Source organism: Pelodiscus sinensis, chromosome 1, assembly GCF_049634645.1.
Source record: "Pelodiscus sinensis isolate JC-2024 chromosome 1, ASM4963464v1, whole genome shotgun sequence".
In the NCBI taxonomy this organism is placed as follows: Eukaryota; Metazoa; Chordata; order Testudines; family Trionychidae; genus Pelodiscus; species Pelodiscus sinensis.
Window position 1 is genome coordinate 210,090,157 of NC_134711.1, and position 25,131 is coordinate 210,115,287.

Genomic DNA, 25,131 nt, shown 5'->3' on the forward strand with positions numbered 1-25,131 from the left:
TCTATGTCGACAGAAGTTTTGTCGACAGTATCTGTCGACAAAACTTCCGTCGACAAAACCCTGTAGTCTAGACGTACCCAGAGTGCCACAGTGGGGAACAGCCTTGACAGGGGCATACTGATGGGTAGCATGAAATCATGTCTCAAAGTTGGGGTGCTAAAGAGAAGAAAGGTAGAACACTGATGGGATGGAATATGATGAAATGGAATAAAATAGGGCTGAAAAGTATAAAGTGCATGAAATGGAAGAGAAGAGAAAGGGCAAAGATAGTGTTGCAGGAAACTAGGGAAGGCATATATGATGTGCAATCCTCCATTGTCTCACCATCCACTACCCCATATTCCAGGATTATATAATTCCCACTGTTATACACACCTTCTATGGATTTTCTAATATTTAGAAGCAGGGAATCCTGCTTTGGTAGGCCATATGCACTCTGCTATTCTCTCTTGTAGCTTTTATATGCTCACCCAATTGAAGCTCTTGGCTTTCATTAAATAAACAGGAAATTCATAACTAACTGTTAAAAACAGTTAAATTTGAAAGTGTGTTTTAATGGAACTCAGCTAGCACCCAATGAGATTATATTTTCTATACAAAAATCAAATACCACTTTGAAAATCTAACTGTCTGAAAGTCTGGAAATGCATAATTAGGGGGATGCCACCAGTCTCCCACTGCACATAATCCTTCATCACTCCCAATAATATCAATAAAGCAAAACTTAACATGATTAAGTCCATCCTGAGGATACATCTAGACTACTTTTCTTTTCAAAAGGAGATATGCAGATTTGGCACTAATTTGCATATCTTCTTCTGATCACTTTTTTGAAAGTGAAAGTAGTTTGGATGTGGGGTTTTTTCAGAAAAAAAAACCCCTTTTTCGAAAAACCACATAAACTTCCTTTTTTTAGGAAGAGCATTTTTTTTTCGAAAAAAGGTTTTTTTCCCCCAAAAAAGCGTGTCCAGACTACTTTCACTTTTAAAAACCCTGCTTTCGAAAAAGCGATTGGAAGATGATATACAAATTAGTGCCGAATTTGTATATCTCCTTTTGAAAAAAAAACCCGTAGTCTAGACGTACCCTCAGATAGCAAAATACTTGATGGGCGTTGGTAGGCTGGCATCCCTACAGGGGCAAAGATCTGTGGTTGCATGTGTTTTATCGTAGTTCTAGGGGGTAAAGATGAAGGAGTAAAAGGTATGCTATGTTAGATGCCTTAACTCTTCGTGTTCTCACTTTTGCCATTTTGTGCAAGATATGAAGAGAGTTAGCTTACCTCACACACAGCTTTGTGGTTTTTAGATTTAGAAAGCATTGCTAACCCAGCAATGGCTACTTTGTGAAAATGCCCATCTGGTGCTGTAGTTCTCCTTAATTGGCAGAACAGTTTGAAAAAGAACAGGATCTTCAACATTGGTATTTGTTGCTTTTATGAACACCCCAGCTTCAATTCTGAACTAGCTGAACAGTTTCTCAGAACTCTTTTTTTGACAAATCTACAGGTATTGCTTCATAGAAAATCCTGATTGTTATAAACAGTCGTCTCCTTCAGCTTACCATGACTTAAACCAACAGTTATGACAAACAGACCTAACAATCTTTTTGGTTAATTAACAAAATAATTACATAATCTCAGTTAGGGACATAAAAGGTTACCTGGTAAGCCTCACCCTTAATGGTGAGGTTTACCGGTACTGGTTAACAGGTAGGCGCTAGAGCAGCACCCTGCCCATGTTGGGCAGAGGGCTGCTCCAGCCCTGCAGGGCACACTGGAGCAGCCCCTATCTGTGGCAGGCCTGGTCGGTCCCCTCACCTCCCACTCAGGTTTACACGCTGGCTCCCTGAGAGTGAGACCGGCTGGCCTTGCTGACCCTGTTCCTGGGGAGATAGCTATTTATACACAATGCATGTAATCATTATGATTTTTAGTGGCTACATGGTTACATTTTTAACCACATTTTTACATCCCTACTCTCAGCAGCTCCATCAAACATTTTTTACTTTTTTCACTTTGCAGGAGATTGTATTCTGTATTCACATAGGATGCATCTACACTGCACCGTTATTTCGCGATAACTAGCATTATTTTGAAATAACAATGCAAGCATCTACACAGCCATTCCATTATTTCAAAATTATTTTGAAATAATGGATGGCTTATTCCAAAATCTGTAAACCTTATTCTACAAGAAATAACACTTATTCCAAAATAGCTATTTTGAAATAAGGCATGTGTAGACACGCCACTGCTGGTATTTCGAAATAGCCCCTCACTCGGGCCATTCTAAATTATTCCTCCCCAGTGCCTCCTGGGACTCTAAATCAAGATAGCACTGTTACATTAGGGAAGCCTGCCTCAGACGATTTTTGAGGTTTCCCTGCAGTGTAGATGTGTTATTTCGACATAAGCTATTTCGGAATAACTATTCCAGAATATTTTATTTCGAAATAAGTGTGCAGTGTAGACATACCATAGCTAGATTACAGTAATAGTAATGCTAGGTCACCTGTGAATGACTGCAAATAGATCCTCTGTAGTGCGAGGTTTGTTTGGAGACACAAAAGCATCTTCTGCTTCAGTTTGAGAATCTTCACTTAATGGTGAAATTATGGAATCATCACTTGGAGAAGATTCTTAAATAAGAAAAGAAGGAATGTCAGATGCTTGCCACACTTCACAGTAGGACTACTAATGCAATTCACAAGCTCAATTAATAATAGATTAGTCTATACAATAATTTACACTTTAAATCTAGTCTAAATATTGTACTCATCTGTCAAAGTACTATTTCTTGGTAAGAGCTTTAGTTCTTTTAACTGAAATTAAGTAACAGGCCAATGCAAAATATATATTCTTAAGAATGTTTAAAATAAAGTCAGCCAGATACTCAGCTGACATAAATCAGGATAGCATCATTAAAAATCAATGGAATTAAGAAGAGTTACTCAACCTGAGAATCAATATTTTTATGGAATCACTAAAAATCATCTCTATATAATCAACTAATTCTATAACTTTAAAAAATAATTATAGAACTGACCTTTCAGTAAAGCATCATCTTCACTCCCCTTTGTCTCCTCTGCCCTGCTGTCATCAGAGGCACTTTTGGTTGGAATACCTGATGCAACATCATTTTCCTGCTCAGAACTTTTTTCATTAAGTGAATTTACTGTTGATATCTCTGATTCATATCTGATATTCCCAGGCACTTTGTCATTATGGTGGCTTATATTAAAGTGATGCTTAGGCTGATTACTAATGTCTGCTCCTCCAGCTGGTGGATCAGATTGGAATGTGTTTTCATCCACAGGTTTAGATTCTAACTTTTGTTCATAGATTGCAGGTAATTCGTCCTTAATCTGCCCAGGATCAAAGCTCTTTTCCCATTCTGTTTCATGATACGTTATCTTAATTTCATAATCACTTGTGGGGGCAACAAAACCTTCTGTAAACTCTTCTGCAGATGTGCTACAGGTTTGTGTGTTCTCTGATACAGGCTCACCAACTGGGTACATTTGGTCTTTCACGGTGTTTGCTTCTAAAATATCCACATTTGCTGAGATTACAGTTTCTTGATCACAATTATTCTGTAAACTACTGGATGAACTTTTCTCTGAATGCAGTTTAGCAGGGCCCGACTCCATTGGAGAAAAGTCAATATAGGACATTATGGCATCTTCTGTAGAGTACTGACGTGATATTGATTTCTTAGCTACAAGCGGCCTCATGTTGTCTGGAGAAATGGCAGTCACCATTAATGAGGTTTCTTGTATGCAGAGAAAGTCTGTATTATTGTCTTTTTGTTTCACTTCTTCGGGCTTATTAATTGATTTAAGGTGAACTGATTTAAGAACTGAAGGTGTAATAGCAAGGCCTGGTGGAGGATTAGGGTTTAGTGCTTCTCCTATCACGTTCTGTTTATTGTAATTAAAAGCATGCAACTGGTTTCTGTGAGCAAATGGTTTATTCAAGACATTATGAAGAGCACTTAGGTCAAGATGAGTAGGAGGTATAATTGGAAGTTCTAGGTCTTTGTTTAGAGATACGGTGCCATCTTTAGAAGAAGGCTGTTGTAATGAGGACTTCCTTTCTGGTACTTTTGGCTTTCTTTTACTACCCCCTGGAGATAAAGGCCCAGAGAAGAAAGCAGTTGGGAAAGAGGATGTTGGTGTTTCAGACTGGCTGGAGTAACCGCTAGAGGGTGATGCTAAACCAGCCAACTTTTCTGGGGAAGCCAGCTTAAACTCATTATCAACAGAAGGGAGAGACGGAGTGGTGGCTCTTGATCCGGACTGCGATGTTTGTGATTCAGAACTTTCTGGTGACTTTATGCATTCTATGACTGTAGTACCCGTAGCAGTGCTTGAATTGGATAAAGACCTATAAGGATCATTAGATTTCAAGTCATTTAGAAGCCAGAGATCTGCATAGTGAGATTGTTCAGCACCTTCATCTTTAAATGATGGAATATCCGTGGTGTCAAACGGAATGTTCTTTAGTCCACTGTCATTCTGATTAATCCAGGAGAGTTCCTGTTTGCTTGGCAGATTAGAGTTTTCCACTCTGGAAGGTGTATTTGAAAACTCGAGTGGCAGCTTCATTTCCCTGGAAGTGTGAGGCATGTGCTGCCCACTGTTTATCTTTGGTTCTTTCTTCTCAGGAAGATCTGTGCTGCCATCAGACTTCCTTAAAGATGAACTGCGTTTTGGTGGGGCTGGCTTTGCCTTTGGTTTCTTAAGAGAGATGCTCTGTCTTCCCTGCTTCCTGTGGTTTACATAATCCTGCCAGGCACAATCAGTGAGACTGGAAGCAATATCTGCATTCCGGCCACTCTCAGAACCTGCAGCTGCATAGTTACAAATATAACTTTTATTACCTTTGAGACCACAGTCAAAGTGCATGGAGGTATAATATCCTTCCGTGTCCACAGAGAAGTGTGAGCTAGTGTCTGCTTTGTCAGATGGGGTTTTTTCTAGAAAGCTATCATAAGTGGCCATACTTGTAAAACTTGGGCAGCCTAGGCTGTCATCCTTTGGGCGTTCAGGGCTGAAATCCTGACGACAGGAAGCATCATGATGATGATGCAGATAATTCCATTCACTGTCGCTTGTGTTGCTGTTATTGGGGTCATCAAGTAAATCCGCTACAGTGGAAGTGAAGGAGCTTGCCCTGTGACCTCGAACCTTATCTATGTGATCACTGTACTGCTCTGTTATAAAGACACTAGAATCTTCATTGGCATTAGGAGCAGTGTTCAGTGACAATTCTGAGTCACAATGTGAAGATCCAGTCAGTGGAGGAGAGGCAGCAGGAGGAATAGTTTCTGATGTCTGTGAGGGACATGTTGAGCTACTTCCACTCCAGTTCCCACTGGAGGACTGATGGTCATCTTTCTGGTCCATGTGACTGCTGAGAAGGACTCCTGCTGTGGAGATAGAGTGAATGGGGCTCCCAAAGGTGTCAGAGTTTGATGAAATCTCACAGCTTCCAGAATCTGCCATTCTTGACAACCTTGACCTCCCTCTCTCATTTATATTATGTTCTGGGCTATGGAGGTGCTGAGAACAAGTTAAACCTATAGGCTGGTGTTCTTGTGTACCCTGGTTATTGATGCCATCATTACCCTTTTTTGTAATTCTTTCTTGACTTGCTAAAAAGTGTTCTGCTTCATACACTGAAGTTTTGGCACCAGCATCTTGATCAGCTTCACTGGCTCTAGCACCTTCACGAGGAAGACTCCGTGATCGGATACGGTTGCTCACTCCTGTAGTGAACATTGTGTCACCGTTGTCTGTCAACACCAAAATGTTGCCGGCTGAATGCGACAGGGAGGCTACAACGCTTTGACCTCTCTGAGCTCGGATTCTTCTTCTGGATGGAGCAGCAATAAGAATTTCTTCAGTCTGGCACTCAGAGTCCCTGGTACCTGATCTCCTGTTGATTGTACTGGAGAAGTCTGGATTTGCATGCACAATCACATTCCGTTCTCTCGCTACTGGTGATTCATCAGAATCTAGGATACATGTAAAATTGTGTGAGATACATTTTTACATTTGCTGACTAATGATGACCCACAAAGTAACCCAAGACACATTTCGTTGTAGACTTTTTCTTGCTGAGAATTGTACCAAATGAAACTTTACTATAAAAAGCATATAAGGCAGACCTTATCCCGGTAAGATGGGAAATTCTCCTATTCCTGCAATGTGATCTTGGTTCTCCTATTCCTGCAATGTGATCTTGCGCTGAGCTGATCTTGCTGTGACAAGATAAATATTAACTTTTTAGTTTGTGCCACTGTATTTTAACTAATAAAGGCTGTTTTAGTGAAGTGTTGCCTCAGAGAAAACTTTGTAAACATTTTGTTTAAAACAAATCTATTTTGATTGTATACATATGAATTTCCCTTCTCTGATTCTTTACCACGTAGAGCATTTGTATAACAACAGGATCTTTGTTTCATGGGCTCTGTTTGCTTATTCCCTAATATGAACACATTCCTGGCTGACTTCAGGAGTAGAGGTATGCTAAAGAAATAAATATCCTGGATCTAATGTTGATTTCATACCCATGTTACACTGGAGCTGACTCCCACTGAATTACTTTTGATTTACACTGATTTAAGTGAAATCAGAGTTAGGCCTCCCAATTTCATCCTAAGTAATAAAGAATGAGTGGGAAGAGAAATGGTAAAAACAGGTAAGAATAATGTTTGACAAAGTTTCCAGAAAAGCATTTACAGATGTCTAATGCAAATATTCAATTGGCTATATATGTAAATTGTTCTGATACTGAGATAGCTCATCATCTTGCAAGATAACATCTGTCACTTCTTTACCTTAAGATCTCTTGCACAAGAAAAAACTTTCACTGAATCTAGTTACTTTTTATGCACATAACTATGGTTATATAACAAAAATAAATGAAAAAATTAAGTAACTGATTACATTTAAACAATAAGGGTTGAACATGTATATCTATATCACTCAGTAAGGCCTGTAGTATGTCAAAGCCATATTGAGTAATATAACTTTGCTTACTGTATTAAAGAAAAATAAACCAATCATTTTCAAACTTCACAATCATAAAAGCGTAAATGTTTCCTTGGAAAACTGTTTGGAAGGCAGGCTACCACCTCAGATCCCTGCAATTTAAGTCAGTTAGAATGCTATCTATTGAAGATTTGTATTTATACTACACCTATTTCTTGTTGCACTCTTCTGGGGATGCCAGAGATGGTTTTCCTCCTTCTCAACTTTCGTCTTCGCTGTAGTACAGATTGTGAATGAACAAGAGAGCAGCGTATACTAGCCTCTCTGTCAAAACCAACTCCTGCAACCCATAAATAGGTCTCATTAGCCTTTAGAAATGGTAAACAAATGTAATGGCTGGAACACAGTGGAGGTATGTAAGTCTGGATTAACCCTATGGATAAATATAACAGAGCCCTTATGCAGCTCTTATGTACATTATATTATGGTATATCACAGTTTTACTTCTAACTCCACTTCCTCTCAGCATCCTGCATTGCCAAAAGAAACAAGAGTAGAAAAAAATAAACAAGAAAAGGAAAACAGGAATTCTCCATGGCAGGCATCTTTCTCACAGCTACTTATCTGTTTGCCATGAAGTCAATGACATCAACATCTCTACCAAGAATGGAAGTGGCCAAAATGATGAACTGGATATGGTCAGCTATACTCCGACTCATTTAAACAAACAGACTAACTAACTAGCTAAAAAAATAATTCATAAAACCATTGTTGCAGTAGTTTGGCAATTCTGAGGAGACCAGGGTGCTAAGGATATATATAAATGCAGAGGTTTCATGAAATGGGGCAATAAAATATTTTAAATCCACATACAAATTAAGAGAACTTTTTTCTTAATTTGTATATAAGATCAACATTTAAATAAATGTATACTTAAAGTTCAGTTTCTAAATCCACATTTAGCCACTTCCAGAATTGGTATGATTTTCTACAGTGCTCAGCACCCAGCAGTCTTCCATAGGCATTAATGGTGGCTGCTGAGTGACAAGTACTTTTTAAAAACTAGGCTATATACTTAGGTGCCTAAATGTGGATTTAAAAACTGAATTTTAGACACTCATTTTAAAAAACTTTGGGTATATAGAATATCTCATTTTGTTTACATTTGCATGTTACTAAAGGACAGTTTGGGTTTTCTCCATGATCAATAGAATGTTAAATGGAAAACAGCCAAAAAATATAGCTCTTAGTATAGTGGAGGTGCTGAGAGCCACTGTAAACCCTGTATATAATTGGAACTGCATCAAGCAGGGAGTGTGGCAGCTCAAGATTATATGGCACTTAGCTGCAGTTGGCTGCACTAACAAATGCAAAGTCGTGCTCCCTAAAGTTGGCAAGACTCGTGTTTGAGGAAGTGGGCCAGGGCCATAAACAGTGAAATTGGGGCTACTTTTTCTGTGGTTTACAGTCTTTAGAAAAAACAAAACAAAACAATCCAATCCCGAGTAAAAAAAAATATTAAAATAAAAACTCTGTTAAATAGCATATAATTATATTAAACATAATTATACGCACACATACACATTACATTACGTAACAATGTAAAACATTAAAAAGTAACTTTCTTGTAAAAGTTCTTCTTGGAATCTACTACAGTGTAATAGAGACTTCAGACAGATGTTCCGTAACCATCAATGCCCCTGTAATAAGCAGAGGAAGAACTTTTTTTAAATAATAAACAAATGTGCTCTAAACTCCATTCACTTTAATTTTCTAACATGAATGTTTGTCCATTTTTTTTAAACAAAATTAAATAGGTTTAAGTTGCCAAAATTCCAACAATTATGAGTTATTTGCATATGATCCCTGTGGAAAATGTGCCAGGTCATCTCTCAGTGGCAGGCGGCCTAGTGCAGTGGTCACCAACCATCAATCATGATTGACTGGAGACTGTCCCAGTCAATAGCGATCTCTGATGGTACAGTGGGACTGCTGCTAAGGCAGGCTTCCTGCTTGTCCAGGCCCCACACTGCTCCAGGAAGTGGCCAGCAGGCTTCTACGGTGGGCGAGCAAGGAAGCAGAGGTTTCTGTGTCAGGGTCAACCCTTGGGGGATGGAGTAGGGCCTTGGGCAACCCTCCCTAGTATTCCAGGCATGGGACCCAGGGCAACTCCCCCTGCCAAAGGCCCCAAGCCATCACATCCCTTTCCCTGTCCTACTCTGCCCCCATCCCACCTCTTCTCACTCCTTCTCCACTCCCTTGTCCAAAGCCTCTTCCCTCGAGCGATGCAAGCCAGGAGTTACGGGGCGCCTGGCAAGGGTTATCCCATACTGCATGCACCATGACAATGGGAGCCAGAGTGACCAAGCAGTCTTCGCTCCATTTCACTGCATTGGCAGAAGGTGGAAAACCCAGGGGCCAGGGCACCCTCCTTCCTGCTGCCACAGTGAAGCCAGCACAGCAGACAAGGAGATGGGCAGTTGGGTGGAGCCCAGTAGACTGCTGGGTTGCTCTAGCTCCCACCATTGCAGTGAGCGGGGGGGGGGGGCGGGGGGGAGGAGGGGGGAGCAGATGCCTGCTGCTGTGAGCTAGGATCCCCCGGTAATCTCTCAAAGCACCTGGCACCCCACCGATAAGATGTTGAGATGACCACCATGGGACTCCCCTCCCCCCCCCCCCAAAGCATGGGGCCTAGGGCTAAATCATCCTATAGATGGGACTGTTCTATCCATATGTTACTCCTGCCTGCAAGTACCACCCCCACAGCTCCCATTGCCAGGAATGGAGAACCAGAGCCGCTGCAGAGGTCCCATGCTTTGGGGGGGTTGAGAGCTGAATGGCTTTGCAGCATTAAAATCAGGAGTAGCACAAGTACAGCAGTCCTAGCTATGCTGGATCAGCATTTCTCTTCCATTACTCAACCTGCAGCCCCTTGGAGCCACCCCCCCTACCCCCTCTCTTGCACTCTGCGCCAGCCCTCACCACTCTCCCAGAGCCAGCACCCCATACCTCTTCTTGTACCCCACCCCTCTACCCCAGCTCAGAGCCCCTTTCTGCACACAAATTCCCTCCCAGACCTTGCTCCTCTCATCCACTGCTGCACCCCAATTCCCTGCCCCAGTCCAGTGAAAGTGAATGGGGGTGGGGTGGGGTGGGGTAGAGTAAGTGAGGGAGAGGGGGGTATGGAATGAGCAGGGTGGTGCTTCAGGGAAAAAGCAAGGCCTCGGGGAAGGGGTGGGATAGATCCTGAATTGCCCTTAAATTCAAAAAGGGATTTTGGGCATAAAAAGTTTGAAGACCACACTGATCTAGGATATACTTTCCCCGTTATGTGTACAAATGATACACATTAGTGTTGATAAGAATGATACAAATTGAACACCCAGAAGATTATGTACCATTCTTGAGTGATGAACTGATCAGTGGAAATTTGGTTCCAATTTATGACAGAATCTAGAAAAAATCCCTGTTACTAGAAAAACTGACCTTTATTACAGATCTAAAGGTATACTCTTCTCCAAATATGTTTGTGTAACTTTAGTGAAGGTAAGAAATTGGTACATGCATGCTGAGAAGAATATACTCTTTAAGGCTTCACGTTGTACTTATAATTACTCCCGGTAATTATGATAGTATTACTTTCTATTCTAATATCCCATAAGGATATGTGACCCTCACGCTTTTCTCTGATTATAGCAGTATTAAAAAGCACAAAGGAATAATAATTACTTTTATGTTCTAAACAGAGATGTGTAAATAAAATAATTTTTATTCATTGGCAATTTTGAAAATAATGTTTTGGTTTAGACTGAAACCGAAAATTTTCCAAACCTTTGCCATATGAAAACAAATAAATAAAATCGTTTTGGACCAAACAAAACAAACATTTGGCTCTGAAAAAGTCTCAATGTTTCAGTTCAATTTTGACAATTTTTACATTTTTAATTTTTAAAAATAAAATTAAAGGACATCTTGAAATGAAAAGTCCTTTCAACTGGAAAAAAAAATCAAAATGTATCATTTAGAAAAGGCTGAAATGAAAAGATTCAGTTTTTTCAGATTCCCCTTTCCCCTCCCCAAAAGACAATTTGGAAAAATTGACTCTGGTGTAGCTGAATCTGCATTTTTCATAGGAAAAAAGTTTCAGCTGAACGATTTCACCCAACTCTAGTTATAAGGTTAACTGTAAGTACACAGCTTTTCTTGCTGATTATTACACTTGAGTCTTTCAGTCATAGAGCTAAGTTAATGCTCTTAAATTAATAAAAAATTGGTTCAAGATAGTTTTGAGAAAAACTCAGATGATATTAGCAATCCCTTCACTGAATCTCACATGAGAAAGAGACAGAAGACAGAGAGAAAGAAAAGAAAGCTTATTTTTGGCTTTTGGAAATAAGTTATCCCTCACATTTAATCATTTATAAAGCTGCTGTATAATAATGTATAAATACACTGTTAAAATATATAAAGCATAAACTAAGAGTTATAAATAAATGAAGATGCCATTACTATACCTTCAACTTAGCAGCACGAAAAAAGATCTCAAAGCAATGGCTTACATGCTACATTACCATTACTTGCATATTTAAAGTACCGCAAGTGCCATAACATTTTCTCTGCCCTTATTTGCTCTGTTACACATGATTATCATATGATTAACCACTATGGGTTTTTTCATTATTTCAGTTAGCTACATTCAAAGAGCTATTTTTTATCCTTTTAAATACCAATTGCCAGTCACATACATAACAAAATTACACATCATATTGTGTAATTTAGTGTTAGATAACAGTTTGTAATGTGACACAAACACACTGGGCCAAATTAATATTGGATATATAATGCCACTGACTTCAGTGGCTTTGTAGGAAGGACAAAGCTAGCCCGCTTAGTGTCTTGTACAAAATTAAATTCTCAAGTCTTTACTTGTAGGTTGTAAAGTCCTGTGTTTTGAACCACAGTTAATATAATAAAATTTCCTGACCTGACCACCCTTTAATCAAGCAAAAGAAATAGAAGAGACTTGTACCAGTGACATTGATGGGGATAATGCAAGAGGAAATCACTTGGGCATCTTGTTTCATTTTCTCCTCTGGAGTTGGGAGAGGTAATGCTTTGCTCCAATTGGTTTGCTTATCCAGTGTAGAAGGAATATTATGTATTGGATTTTTCGGCCTCTGCCCTAGCATGACATCTGTATCTTCCTCTTCTGGTGGATGGGACTGTAAATTAATACATTCAAAATTAGTGTTCACTGTTCAGTCATACAAGACTAATATTTAAACAAAGTAGTAGAAAGAGATTAGAAGTAGATTACAGGGTAGGAATGAATAATTATAGATATTCAGAACAATGGTACTACTATTATTCCCATGGATAAATGGGGTGCACTAAAAAGACAAATTCCTCAACATAATGGAAATATTTTAGTGTAGATTAAATTTATATGGACACACTTTGAAAGAGTAGAGGCATGCACTTTTTGTGCATCCATTGCAAGTGTGCACAATTACAATCAATTTTAGGTATCTAAATATTGATTTGTAAATGCCAGTCTAGTATATGCACATAAAATCATGGTAAATGTGCATGCAAAGTTTCGGTATGCATAAGTACAGTGACTGCCACTGAAAACTGGTACCATGTAAATATTAATTTGAGACTATGCATCAAGAGATCCAAAGCCTTCAAAGTATCAATTCTTAGTTCAGATAACAGGGAACCTACAGCTATACATTTGGCTGTAACTGATTATGTTGATTATATTGGTGTCAAGAAGAAGGATAACTAAGGAGAGGTTTAGCTGCCAATTTAAGAAGTTCAAAGCATTATTTAGAAAACATGCAAGTATTTTAGAACATACTAAGACATGGAACAAACCACTAGACATGGAAGTATAGAAAGCTAATTAAGCAAGAGAAAAGTCAGTTACTCGGAAGAAAAACAGGTGTTTTAAACAGAATAAGCACCCAGAACTGTAATGCTATTGTAGTTTCATCTAAAAAGTAAAATATGAAAAATAGTTCTCCTAACTTTATAGCTAAAGACACATTTTCAAATTCTGTTTTGTTTCCATTTTGTTTGGAGGAGGGGAGGGAGGGAGGAAACACATGCCTTACTCTATGTCCACCCTACCTTCCTCTTTTTTTCAGTTAATACATTTCTCTGTAGTGTATGATCAGTCTTTGACTAGTTCAGAACATCTGTTCATGTCTTTTCCTAAACTCTGTGGAATATTTTCGAGCCTGATTTTCTTTCCAGTGTTAGATTCCCAGCAGGCAAACTATTGGAGCTCTTGCCTGTGACTGTTGTTTACAATATATAATTCCAGAGTTTTGTGCATATATGTGATCAAGACAATCATTTTTTCTCCCTTTTCTTGGCACAGCATTTAGCATGTAGCTACCTAATTAGAGAAAATCACACCCCATTTATCATCTTTGTGCCATTCCTCTAAATAAAGCTCCCACAAATCCTGTAAAAGTGTAAGACCTAAAGCCTGGCAAACGTTTCCAAACCAGTTTGAAAAGGGTTTCAGATCATACTTAGCAGCCACTTATTTAAACTATCCCATGACACTTACCTTAAGCGTAATCTGCAAAAACACCCACAAACCCAAGAGACAGCGTATCTTCCCCCCTTGAGAAAAACGTTTTTTTCCATATATGGTTTTAGTAAAGCTTTGCAGCCTTCTTTCTCTTCTCAGCTTTTGTGCTGATCACCAGCAGACGTGAGTAGCTCATATAAACTTCAAGCACAAAAGACTTTGTTTCCTAGGTAACTTCTCCCCCATAACCACCCCCCAAAAAGTTTGGGGCATTGGAGAAACACACACACTCTCTCTCTCTCTCTCTCTCTCTCTCTCTCACTTTGCTGCTGATTTCTTCCCTGAATAACAATGGATTGCTGGACAAAAGAAAGTGTAGTGACCTGACTGCAGGCTCTGACTGTCTGCAGAAGCTACTGTTTGCAAACAATGGGAATGACAACTCTCCACAGAATAAATGATGGTTTTGCTCTGGCATAATATTGATGGCTTCTTATGGTTTTGAATAATATTGGTCTATTTTGAGCATTGCAAGAAAATAAAATGCAATCACCCACATTATAGAGTTAATCTAGATCCAGATCTTAAAAGCTAGTCATAGGAGGAAATGATCTTGTGGTCCAGTAAACCTATTAAAGTTGTGGGGAGAGGGGGAATACCGTTGTTCCTTATTGATGAGAGAATAACACATCAAACTTTTCTTTGAGATAGTGCAAGAAAGTGACAAGAAAAAAAGCAAGCAAAAGAAAGGGTTAGAGTTTTGAAAAGGAGAAAATGAATGAGCTAGGGATGTTAGTTTAAGAATGCTTGTTTTTCCAATACCTTTCTACTCCATGGGGTCATGTGGCAACACTCAGTGGGAGAGGGCGAGCGGGTGCTGTTAAACTATAAACATGAAATGTGGGGAAAGGAAAAAGATAAAATTAAAAACATACACAAGATGTTTTTGATTAAAGCACATCAATTCTTTCTAGAGAAACTGGTAAAAAAATTTAAATTGAGCTATAAATACAACTTAAGTTTCCAGCTGAAAAATTCACCTTCCTGAAAATGTTCCTTTTCTCCAAACTGCCATCTCATCACCTGGTGCCTAAAAACATGTCCACAACTCAAAACTGTACTGAATTAGCTAAATTGGTTTAGCAACTAAAATTGGGCCTTGGTGTGGCCACTATTAAATCATCTTACGCCAAATCTATGTAAGGCACTCTGAAGTCAATTCCTTTCAGATTTAAGCCAAATCTTTGTAAAGTGTGTATCTGAATTACATGTCAATTATCTATTTCATGATTAAGTTAAATATTGATTTGCTCAGCTAAAAATAATAGATGTAAATAAGGCTGTCTCTAAAGATGATCTAAATCTTCCATTTCAATTTTTTTGACGTTACAAGTAAAACATGGGGGCTACGTCTACACTGGCCCCTTTTCCGGAAGGGGCATGTTAATTTCAGAGATCGTAATAGGGAAATCCGCGGGGGATTTAAATATCCCCCGCGGCATTTAAATAAAAATGTCCGCCGCTTTTTTCCGGCTTTTAGAAAAGCTGGAAAAGAGCGTCTACACTGGCCCCGATCCTCCGGAAAAAGCGCCCTTTTCCGGAGGATCTTATTCCTACTTCAAAGTAGGAATAAGATCCTACTTCAAAGTAGGAATAAGATCCTCCAGAAAAGGGCGCTTTTTCCAGAGGATCGGGGCCAGTGTAGGCGCTCTTTTCCGGCTTTTCTAAAAGCCGGAAAAAAGAGGCGGACATTTTTATTTAAATGCCGCGGGGGATTTAAATATCCCCCGTGGATTTCCCTATTACGATAGCTGAAATTAACATGCCCCTTCCGGAAAAGGGGCCAGTGTAGACGTAGCCGCTAAGTTTTAAGCATTATGTCAAAATGAAAGAACAATTGGCTTCCTATGCCTTTGCATGTATTTTAAGGGGGAAATATAGATTTTGGCACATTACATGTTCCGGGTGAATTGCAAGATTCCAAGGCCCTGATTTGTTTGCAATTAGTGTCTTATTTTAACACCTATGACTGAAATATAACATGTTTTGAAATGACCAAAAAAAGAAAACAAAATGTAGCCCTTGAAAAGTTTTGATTATCAAATGTTTCTCAGTTTGGCTAATAGTGGTTCTCAACTGGTCTCATTTTGCAGGCTATTCACAGAAGAAAAATGCTATCAGGAGCCTTCTTTTGTCTTTACTGACACTGAAACATATCTGCTCTGGTGTAACACAGACTACAGTGCGAGAACCACTGGAGTGAGTATCTTTTCCCACAGCAATCAGACAGATGTGCTGGGGCTCCTAGCTCCTAATTCTTGATACTGAACTAAGACAACCTTCCATGGAAATATCATCATCCTTTACATCTACCCAGTATCTACACTGCAGAGACCCCACCAGTATTATCTTGCTTCCATGTGCAGCTTCCAGAATTAGCTTTCCACACATCTTATGCAAAAAGGAGGCATAAATCAAATCAGAGACCACTTCCAATTTTTAAAAATCACTAGCAAGCCATCTAGATTAGGTGCAAAACCAAATTCTCTCAAAATGGGAAATGGGCTAGGAAACATGACTTTAGCACAGAACAGTGGATGATATTCCTGCAGACAAATGCTTTCATGGTTTATGATGGGAACTGAAAGACTACTATGCAAATAATTGAAGTTTCCACTAACTCAGATATGCAAGGATGATGTTATCCTTTCATCACCCATCCTAGTAACCAGTCATATGCCCAAAGCAGAATTACAACAGTAGAGATTATCCCCAAAATTCAATGTTGGTGCTGAAGATTTCAAAGGATTTCTAAGAAAAGTGCTGATCTGTTGAGATGGACTTCTTGGGAGTGACATTATCTTAAATGTGAAAATCTTTGTGCTGTTAAACAAAGAGCTACATGGGGCCTGTCAGTGCAGAGGTGTACAAGGGAGAGGAAAGAGCATGGGGATTCCTTCTCTCCAACTTCATGCCTCTGCTCTATGAAAATGAATGCAAGGGCTGCTCCATCTTAGTGTGCCAACCAGCACCTGTCTCCTCAAAAGGAATAAGATTGGGACTCTGGCCACAAATTAGGTAGAGAAAATGGCCTCAGCGAAATGGGAGCATATGCTCTATCCTACAAAGGCGTGAGTAGTATCTGTACTAGCCCAGTGTTCCCAGAATTAGGCAGTGACTACTGGTATGGTCTTCCTGTTTCCCAAGCTTCTCTCAAAGGCCACAATATCTTCAAATGTGCCATTTGTGTCCCCTTGACATCACTACTACTATGTAAAATAGTTTTTATTTGCTCAAAAGTGGAGGGGGATCCCTTTCAAAATACAGACCCTCTCAAGAAATGGGATACATTAATGATGATTTTCTAGGTACCACAGCAACAAAAACTAGTTTATCTAATAGTAGATTTTGCTTTGCTAGCCAGCTACCATTACCAGCATTCTCAGAACTCAATGTACAAATGGAGCCTAGAAAATGCAATCCTATATGGGATAGTGGAAGAGAGGCTAAAATCACTTGATTGATGGGGAGTGTTTTTCTTTAAATCGTTAATAATGCTTTGTTGCTCAATGTAGACTGTAGAATGTCTGAATTACTTTCCAAGAATGACATGTTTTTGAATATTCCTAAGTGGATTTAAAAAAATGAAGACACTGTACTCCAATGCTAAAAGCAGCCATAAAACGCCAATAAAAGAATAACATTGTATTCATATAATAGTCTAAAATTATCTGCACTGGTAAAGGCATTCGGTGCGCACAGAGATGTTACAGGATTTCTGAATGACATAATAAGTAAGAGGCCATAATCTACATTAGAAGTGCTTTGTGCAGCCAGAATCCTACTGGCAAAAATGTTAGGATTGTCCAATGATGAGAGAACATAAAAGATCTTCATTGAAATACAACTTTAAAGACAAACTTTGGTATGACTACCTCCACAATACTGGGTATTTAAAAATCAATGAAGATGGAAAAAAATAATAAATGGCTGAAGAAAAACTTGTTAAAAGATAGAATTATTAAAACATCGGCTTTTCCACTCTCAGACCTTCCCTTTAGGGGAAAAAAAAGGTGTGTTCTTAATGCAAGTTAGCTAATTCAAGTTAAATCTCAGCAAAGATAAGGCAGTTTATAATTTGCACACAAGTCAGCAGATTGTGTGAAAGACTATGGGAAGACAATCTTAAATCCATTTGTCAACTCATGTGAAAACTACAGACTGCCTTGAATTCACTAGGCTTTTACCTCAAGTTAGCATTTCAGTTAAGAACCCATCTTTTTTCTTAGTCAAGGCCCTGCCTGGATGACTAGTTAAAATCCAGCCAGTTGGCAGTGATTGAAAATATTTGCCATCTGATGACTGATCAGTGATCCCATTTCAGTTCCCAACAGACTCCATCACAAAAACAAAGCCATGAGTGGTGGCAGTTTTTAGCACTGAGGCCAAGAACTGAGTTTGCATGAGACAAACTATTCATTCAATTCCAGGTAAGAGTGAGGCACTTTGGTGGGGCAATTTGAGGAAGCTAGCACTGTTGCTGTTGGTGTTTTGTCTGTGTTGTGGCTAAATACAGATTTTTAGACAGGCTGTCAAACTGGCATCTATTAACATCATTAAGTTCCCTCTCCATTCTGCATATTCAGACAGATCAAACACTGTCTTTTTCAAACATTACTTCTTTTAGGCTCACTCCTGCCAGGTGCTGAATACTTTGCAAGGGGGGAGCCTTAATAAAATCTTAACGTTATGACCACCTACAGGTGAATCTCTGTGTCTTGAATGGTTGGTATATACCTTAATATAATTATTTTATTATAGTTCTTGCTATTTTTATCTATTTACCACTTAGAAGTACCAACTGAGAAATGCATCCTGCTGTATTAAACAGCCATAGTAACAGATGGTCCCAGCCCCTAAAATCTTACATTCCAAATAGAAAAGACAAAGGCAGGAAGCAAGTAAGTATACCAATTTTACAAATGGAGATTGAGGCAGAGAGCGATTATAGGCCTGATCCAAATTCAATGAAGTCAGTGGAAAGACACTGATTTGTCCAAGATTACATAGCAAATCTGTTGCAGAACAGGGTATTGAACTAAGATCTCCCAGGTCGTAGCTCAGTACCTAGCAACAGATGAACTGTCCTAAATTTAAATTTTACTGTCTTCAAATAAAGCAATTAAATTGCAATCGTGACCACCACCAACAAAAGCTAAGAAAGTCAAAGATTGATGAGAGTATCAATTCCAATCTGTCCTTATCTCACTCCATTATGAAAAAAGGTAGGATAATGTTAAGAAAGAACAAAGTATCATTATTTAAATAAGTCATAACTGGAAGGTTGAGTAGCTCTAAAAAATCTCTCAAACTCAAAAGACCAGTTCTAGCTGTCTTGGGAAATTAGTAAAATTAGTTATGAAGTCATATTAAACTCCCAGGACCATTCTGGGTTTTCAGAGCATTTTGCATCAGGTGGTTTTCCAAGCACTACAGTCAACTGTTAAATATAAATTCAGAATTTTGAAGGTATTTTTCTGCATTACACTAGAAAGATTCTTCTGAAGCCATTCCAGTTTAGTGTGTACAGGCAGTCCCCGAGTTACGCGGATCCGACTTATGTCGGATCCGCAGTTACGAACGGGGCCCTCCCTCTCCCTGGTCTCCAGCAGACCAGGGAGAGGAAGCAAAGCGGCGGAACACGCGGGCAGCGGACAGCCCAGACGCGTCTGGGCTGTCAGCTGTCCGCGTGCTCCACGGCTTTGCTCTGCTTTGCTCCCCGTCCCCCTGGTCTGCAGGGGTTCTTAAGTTGAATCTGTATGTAAGTCAGAACTGGCGTCCAGATTCAGCCGCTGTTGAAACTGATCAGTTTCAGCAGCGACTGAATCTGGACGCCAGTTCCGACTTACATACAGATTCAACTTAAGAACAAACCTACAGTCCCTATCTTGTACGTAACCCGGGGACTGCCTGTAATTAATTACTTAGGGATTTACGATGCAAACACTGACACGTGAGTATCATTACTTTTATGAAAGATCCCATCATCTTCAATGCAACTCTTCAACTCATCTGATGAAGTGGGTTTTACCCACAAAAGCTCATGATTCTATAGATTTTTGTTAATTTCTAAGGCACCAAAGGACTTACTTGCTATAATTGTTAATGTGCCAAGTCTTTGAAATATCAGTCTATCCATGTAAAAAAATCTTAGTTGCACAGATACATCATCCTGTTTTCAGCATCTTTTTTAGGTTAACCACTATTGTGCAGTATAACATAACAAACCTTAAAACTAATCAATGCAAGTGACTATGAGAACCACCTGTAGTCATGCACTTGCCACATTGAATTCATAGACCAACTCAATACATTTCCTGCTCCAGCATTTGGATGAGAGATAGGAAATGTAGCTGGGCTCTAGTGAGTGGAAAACCACTATTTTATTCCCCCTTTTCTCCTCCCGAGAGTATGGGCTCCAGTGTCATTTATGACTTGCAAATACAGTAGACTTCTGATAATCCGGCACCTCTGGGACCTAGCTGGTGCTGGATTATCAGATATGCCGGAGTACCAGGAGGTACTATAAGGGGGCATACCCCCAACCCAATCCTCCTTCCTCCAACCTTATGCTCAGGTCCCGGAGCTGCCAGTACAGCCATGCGTCTTCCTCCTGGCGCTGGAGTACGTGCACTGATCAGCCGGCTTTTCAATGAGCTGGCTGGGACGCCATGCGCAACCCAATCCCCCTCTCCTCCCCTTCCCTTCCCCAGAGCCAAACACCTTCCCTCCCTGCTGTCACTCAATTCCCCTTCTTCCCCAACCTTATGTTCGGGTCCCGAAGCAGCTGCCTGTAGTCAGCGGCTGGCTGCTAGCACGTGCAAGCTGGACACTGTGTGCACTGGGGACCATGAGCGGAACGGTGCAGGCCGTGAACGCGCATGCGGCTCACAGTGGCCCGGCCGTGAGAGCGGCTGACCTGAGCCGTTCCAGTTTCCAGTTGATGCCGGCCTATCAGGAGTGCTGGACAACTGGATGCCGGACTATTGGGCTACATCTACACTGGCATGATTTTCCGAAAATGCTTTTAATGGAAAACTTTTCCGTTAAAAGCATTTTCGGAAAAGCGCGTCTAGATTGGCAAGATGCTATTCCGCAAAAGCACTTTTTGCGGAAAAGCGTCCGTGGCCAATCTAGACACGCTTTTCCGCAAAAAAGCCCCAATCGCCATTTTCGCGATTGGAGCTTTTTTGCGGAAAACAGTACTGTGCTGTCTACAGTGGCCCTTTTGCGCAAAAGTCTTTCGGGAAAAGACTTTTGCCTGAACGGGAGCAGCATAGTATTTCCGGAAAAGCACTGATGATTTTACATGAGATCGTCAGTGCTTTTCCGGAAATTCAAGTGGCCAGTGTAGACAGCTGGCAAGTTTTTCCGGAAAAGCTGCTGATTTTCCGGAAAAACTTGCCAGTCGAGACACAGTCTTGGCTGTAGTAGTTTTACTGTAGTAAGGCATACTGTAGTAAGGCATAGTTTTACTGTAGTAAGGCAAGGCTTGTGAAAAAAGCAGTGTCCATGCTACATTATGCACCAAGCATGCCTCAATTGAAATGAAAGTGTTCCAGGAAATGTTAGCATCTCAAAATAAGTGACTGCACTTAGCAAAAATATAGGAAAAATATAAACCAAGAGCAAACAACTTATTTGTGTTCCTGTATTCAAAGCTGCTTAATGAGTGCAGAAAAGTTCAAGAGCAGAAAACTTTTTTCTCTGTATATTTAATTAACGTAGAAATGGTTAAAAATTTATATTTTCTCAAAATTAGTTCAAAGATTCATTTAAATTGCACATGCTTAATGCCAGGCTGCCAGAAATCTTGATAGCTGATTCCCAAACCCCTGCAAAGAGAGAAAGTGCTGACAAAGCTATGACAGTAATGTGACCAATGCCACAGTTTATAATTCCAAAAACGTTAACAACTCCCTATCGGCAAGAGCTAACAAAAAAGGCAAACAAAAGGGATTAAGTATTGTTTATAGCTCCTGATTTCAGTACCACTGGACAGGTCAAAAAGAAAGAGCATGCTGGAAACTTACTGTCAGGATGATTTTATGAATAACATTTTAAAAAGCTGAAATTCACTCCAATGTAGTCAAAACAACACTTAAATCCCATTTAAAATGTGTATATAATTTGTCTTGGCCTACTTCTATCAAAATGACTATGTAATTCTTCAATAATAGGACTCCATAATTTTAAATACAAAATCAAAAACCTAGTGAGAAAATGAACTGTAGAAGTGTGAACCAGAAGTTTGAACCTAGTGCTAAAACCAGGATCTCTGAGTGCTAATTCTGTTTCTAACACTGCCTTTGTCCTGTGGCACTGGGTGACTCACTTAATTGCCATCTTAGATTCCACATTTGTAAAATGGAAAGACTGCTACTTTTCTATCTCACAGGCAACAAATGGCAAGGATGAATTCACTCACTTTTGTTGAATGCTCTGGAAATGTAAAGCATGGTGTAAGTGCTAAATAATGTTATTCTTCCTTTTAACAGAATTTTAAGAAAACAGAACAAATCATTTGTTTGTCCTATGTAGCCATAGCAAAGTTACTGATTTAATTGACGGAATAATTAGCATTGTTGGGAAGAGGAAAAAAAGTGCTAGTAAAAGATCAGTGGTTTGAACAAAGGGTTGTTTACAATATTTAGAAATTAATATTCTGTAACTGCACAGTATCTTTTCATGTAATCAGGCAATATAGGTAAAAAGAAAAAAATAGTTCTTACTATGCTATTTTCTCCCATTTTTCTGCTCTAAACCACGATCTTGCTTGCCTGCCTACTCTCACAATTCGCATTTCCATATGTTTTCACACGTTTTTGTTTTATCTGCTTGTGGGTGTTTATTTTAGTTTGGAACATTACAAGTGTGATCTGCTAAAATGTTGACAATCCTTTAATGATTAATGTAATGCTTCAGTGTTTTGACAAGGTAAATACAAAAATAAGATTTGTTTTCTGACAGAAGTCATACCACACATGGTGTTCTAACAGAGGAAATTACATAATAATAATCCTATCACACCGGTCTATATATACCACACTTAGTGTTTATACATTGCTTTACATATTCAATCTGCAGATTTAATAGTATAGGGAGGGGTTTTTAGACAAATGGTAGATGCTATTTCTGCTTAGGAAGTACACAGTGCAATTAATTAAAATCCTTCAGCCCCATTAGTATTTCTCTGAGGTTTCACATGGCTTAAACACAAAACTGTGTGAAACTTGGTGTGTTTTGTTGAGTTTCCCATTGAATCATTTAAAACTGGTGTAGACAAAGCCCTGGGGAACATACCACGGGGAATACTTCTAAAATGGAAGGGAGATGGAATAAGTAATGTGGTGGGTCATTTCCATTCATTACTTGTTCCAGATGACATCTTGTCTAAGGATGAGGAAAGCGACTTCAGAAAACAGACCAATTTTGCAGAATCAAGATTCTGAACTCAAATTCTGAACTTTGGGAGCTTCACGCTTCACTAGACTGAGTGAGGCACCAGAAAAAAAGAAGAAAAGATTAAAGAATGTGAAACAAAAGTCTTAATTGCAGTCACAGTGACATAGCATCTCAGTTTTCAATGGCTGTAGTGAGAGGTGTTATATGCAAGGTTGTCATGGGAACATGTCTGAGGAATAATCCCCTTGCTCTGTCAACTCTGTGTCTTTCCTAAATTGTTTTTGTTTTCACCAAAGGCAGAAGGGGAAGAATAAGTGGTATTTAGACTTCTGCTTGGTGGAAAGTTTAGACATTAAGATGAATTTTGAACATATCATGCTCTAGACACCTAAAAAAATTGAAAATTGATGATCTCACATTATGTTTTGTTTTCTAGTTTTTTCTCTTATCAAATATCACCCTTAATTTACTACTGGGTTGTTCTAACTATTCTGTACCAAACACTACACAGACCGTTTAAGAATGCCAAGACACCAGTTTGAACTTATAAACATTAAAGCAATGTGTGATCTAAATGCTCAAACTTGGGTACCTAAAGTCAACTTAATTGATTGCACTGCCATTTTTATTTGTTTGGCTGTTCAGCTAGTCACAATAAAGAAGTCGATGATACAATAAAGTATCTAAATATACAGTACTGTACAATGAAAGAGCAGAGTCCATTACCAATAAAAGCAACTGGAGATTGATGAGCATGAATATAACAGCTGGTATCTTGGGTAGTAGAGTGGTATCACTATCTGCAATCATTATTTGAAATCATAGAATTCTTGGCTCTTGACAATGATATTTGCAAGACTCAAATTATAACAAATTCCCTCTTGGAAGTACTACATCTTGCTTAGACATTATTTAAGAATGACACCTGAAGGTATTGTGACACCTCTGTAAGGGATAAACTCTCAAGTGCCCATTTTTCTCCTAATGGGGTCTTCAAAATGTAACCCACAATATCTTTACTGGAAATCAGTCTGTGTTTTGTTACTGATTGGGCAGAGACTGATGCCAGCTGTATTGTAATCATACAAATCCACAGTGTAATGATTAAGTATGATGATAGAGGTCCTAATCAACAACATCATTATATTAGGTCCAATAATAAGTTATAACTTCAGTGTGCAGGAAAAGCTTACTCTTAGCAAGTGCCGGTCCTTTATCTCTTTCCTCTTTTGACTGTAGATTGCTGGGAAGGGAGGAAATGGGGGAGCCACCACAGAGATGAGCCCTGGAACTTTCTGCTCTCTGTTATCACCTCGGTTTCGTTGTTCTGTTTTGGAAAAGGAGAAACTAGACATCAGTTTTTCCAATTGATGCATTAAACAAAAATCTCCTTATTGAGATTTAGACGGATATAAATAAGTTTAATCATCTAGCAAAGATTCAGACAAGCCTTCTTCATTATTATTAATTATTATTTCTGCAATAGCACCCAAACTATGGATGGTGTTTTCCAAGAACCGAGGAAGACATAGTATTCCCCAAATAGCTTGTATTCTCATGGTACTGCAAGTGAGAGCTACAATAGCAGAGAAAAGACAAGAGTTGGTTGAAAGAAAGAACACGAATACAGGGCAACTTTTTTTTTTATTATAAATGTAATTGTTACTAAATATGTACAAAATTCCCCATATATCCCAGTTAAATCCCCTTCCAAGGCAAAATACCTCTTATCCAAACCTTTTTGACTGATGAGGTTTTACAAAACTGAAACCCAAAATTGGCTCACTTCACCTTTAAACAACATCAATCATATATTGTTTAGAACATCAGCAACTCAAATCCTAACTAAGAGATTGGTCCTGGTTCTATTCAAATCTTTGTAAATGGTTTGGATAATGGTAGAGAAAGTACATTTATAAATTATGCAAAATATACCAAGTTGGGAGGGGTTGCAAGCACTTTGGACTACAGGATCAGAATTCAAAATGATCTTGACAAACTGGAGAAAAAAGTAATTCACTTTGGAAGGAATAATCAATTAGACAAATATATAATGGGAAATGACTACCTAAAAAGGAGTACTGCAGAAAAGGATTTCAGGGCAATAGTAGATCATAAAT

The 25,131-nt window shown here is 39.1% G+C and overlaps 1 protein-coding gene across 4 annotated transcripts in view; it reads right to left on the minus strand.

Moving 5' to 3' along the window:
• The window catches only part of NHS (NHS actin remodeling regulator), a 373,181-nt gene that overhangs the window by 8,240 nt on the left and 339,810 nt on the right, over nt 1–25,131 (minus strand). For 3 of the 4 annotated variants that reach the window (XM_075914054.1, XM_075914029.1, XM_006113361.4), the window contains exons 3-8: nt 24,205–24,338; nt 14,369–14,431; nt 12,029–12,221; nt 7,208–7,339; nt 3,048–6,020; nt 2,514–2,640 (exon numbers count right to left, since the gene is read on the minus strand). In XM_075914054.1, coding sequence (XP_075770169.1) covers nt 2,514–2,640; nt 3,048–6,020; nt 7,208–7,339; nt 12,029–12,221; nt 14,369–14,431; nt 24,205–24,338 — 3,622 coding nt within the window. The remainder of the gene's footprint in view (nt 1–2,513; nt 2,641–3,047; nt 6,021–7,207; nt 7,340–12,028; nt 12,222–14,368; nt 14,432–24,204; nt 24,339–25,131) is intronic. The other variant, XM_075914037.1, reaches the window with a different exon arrangement.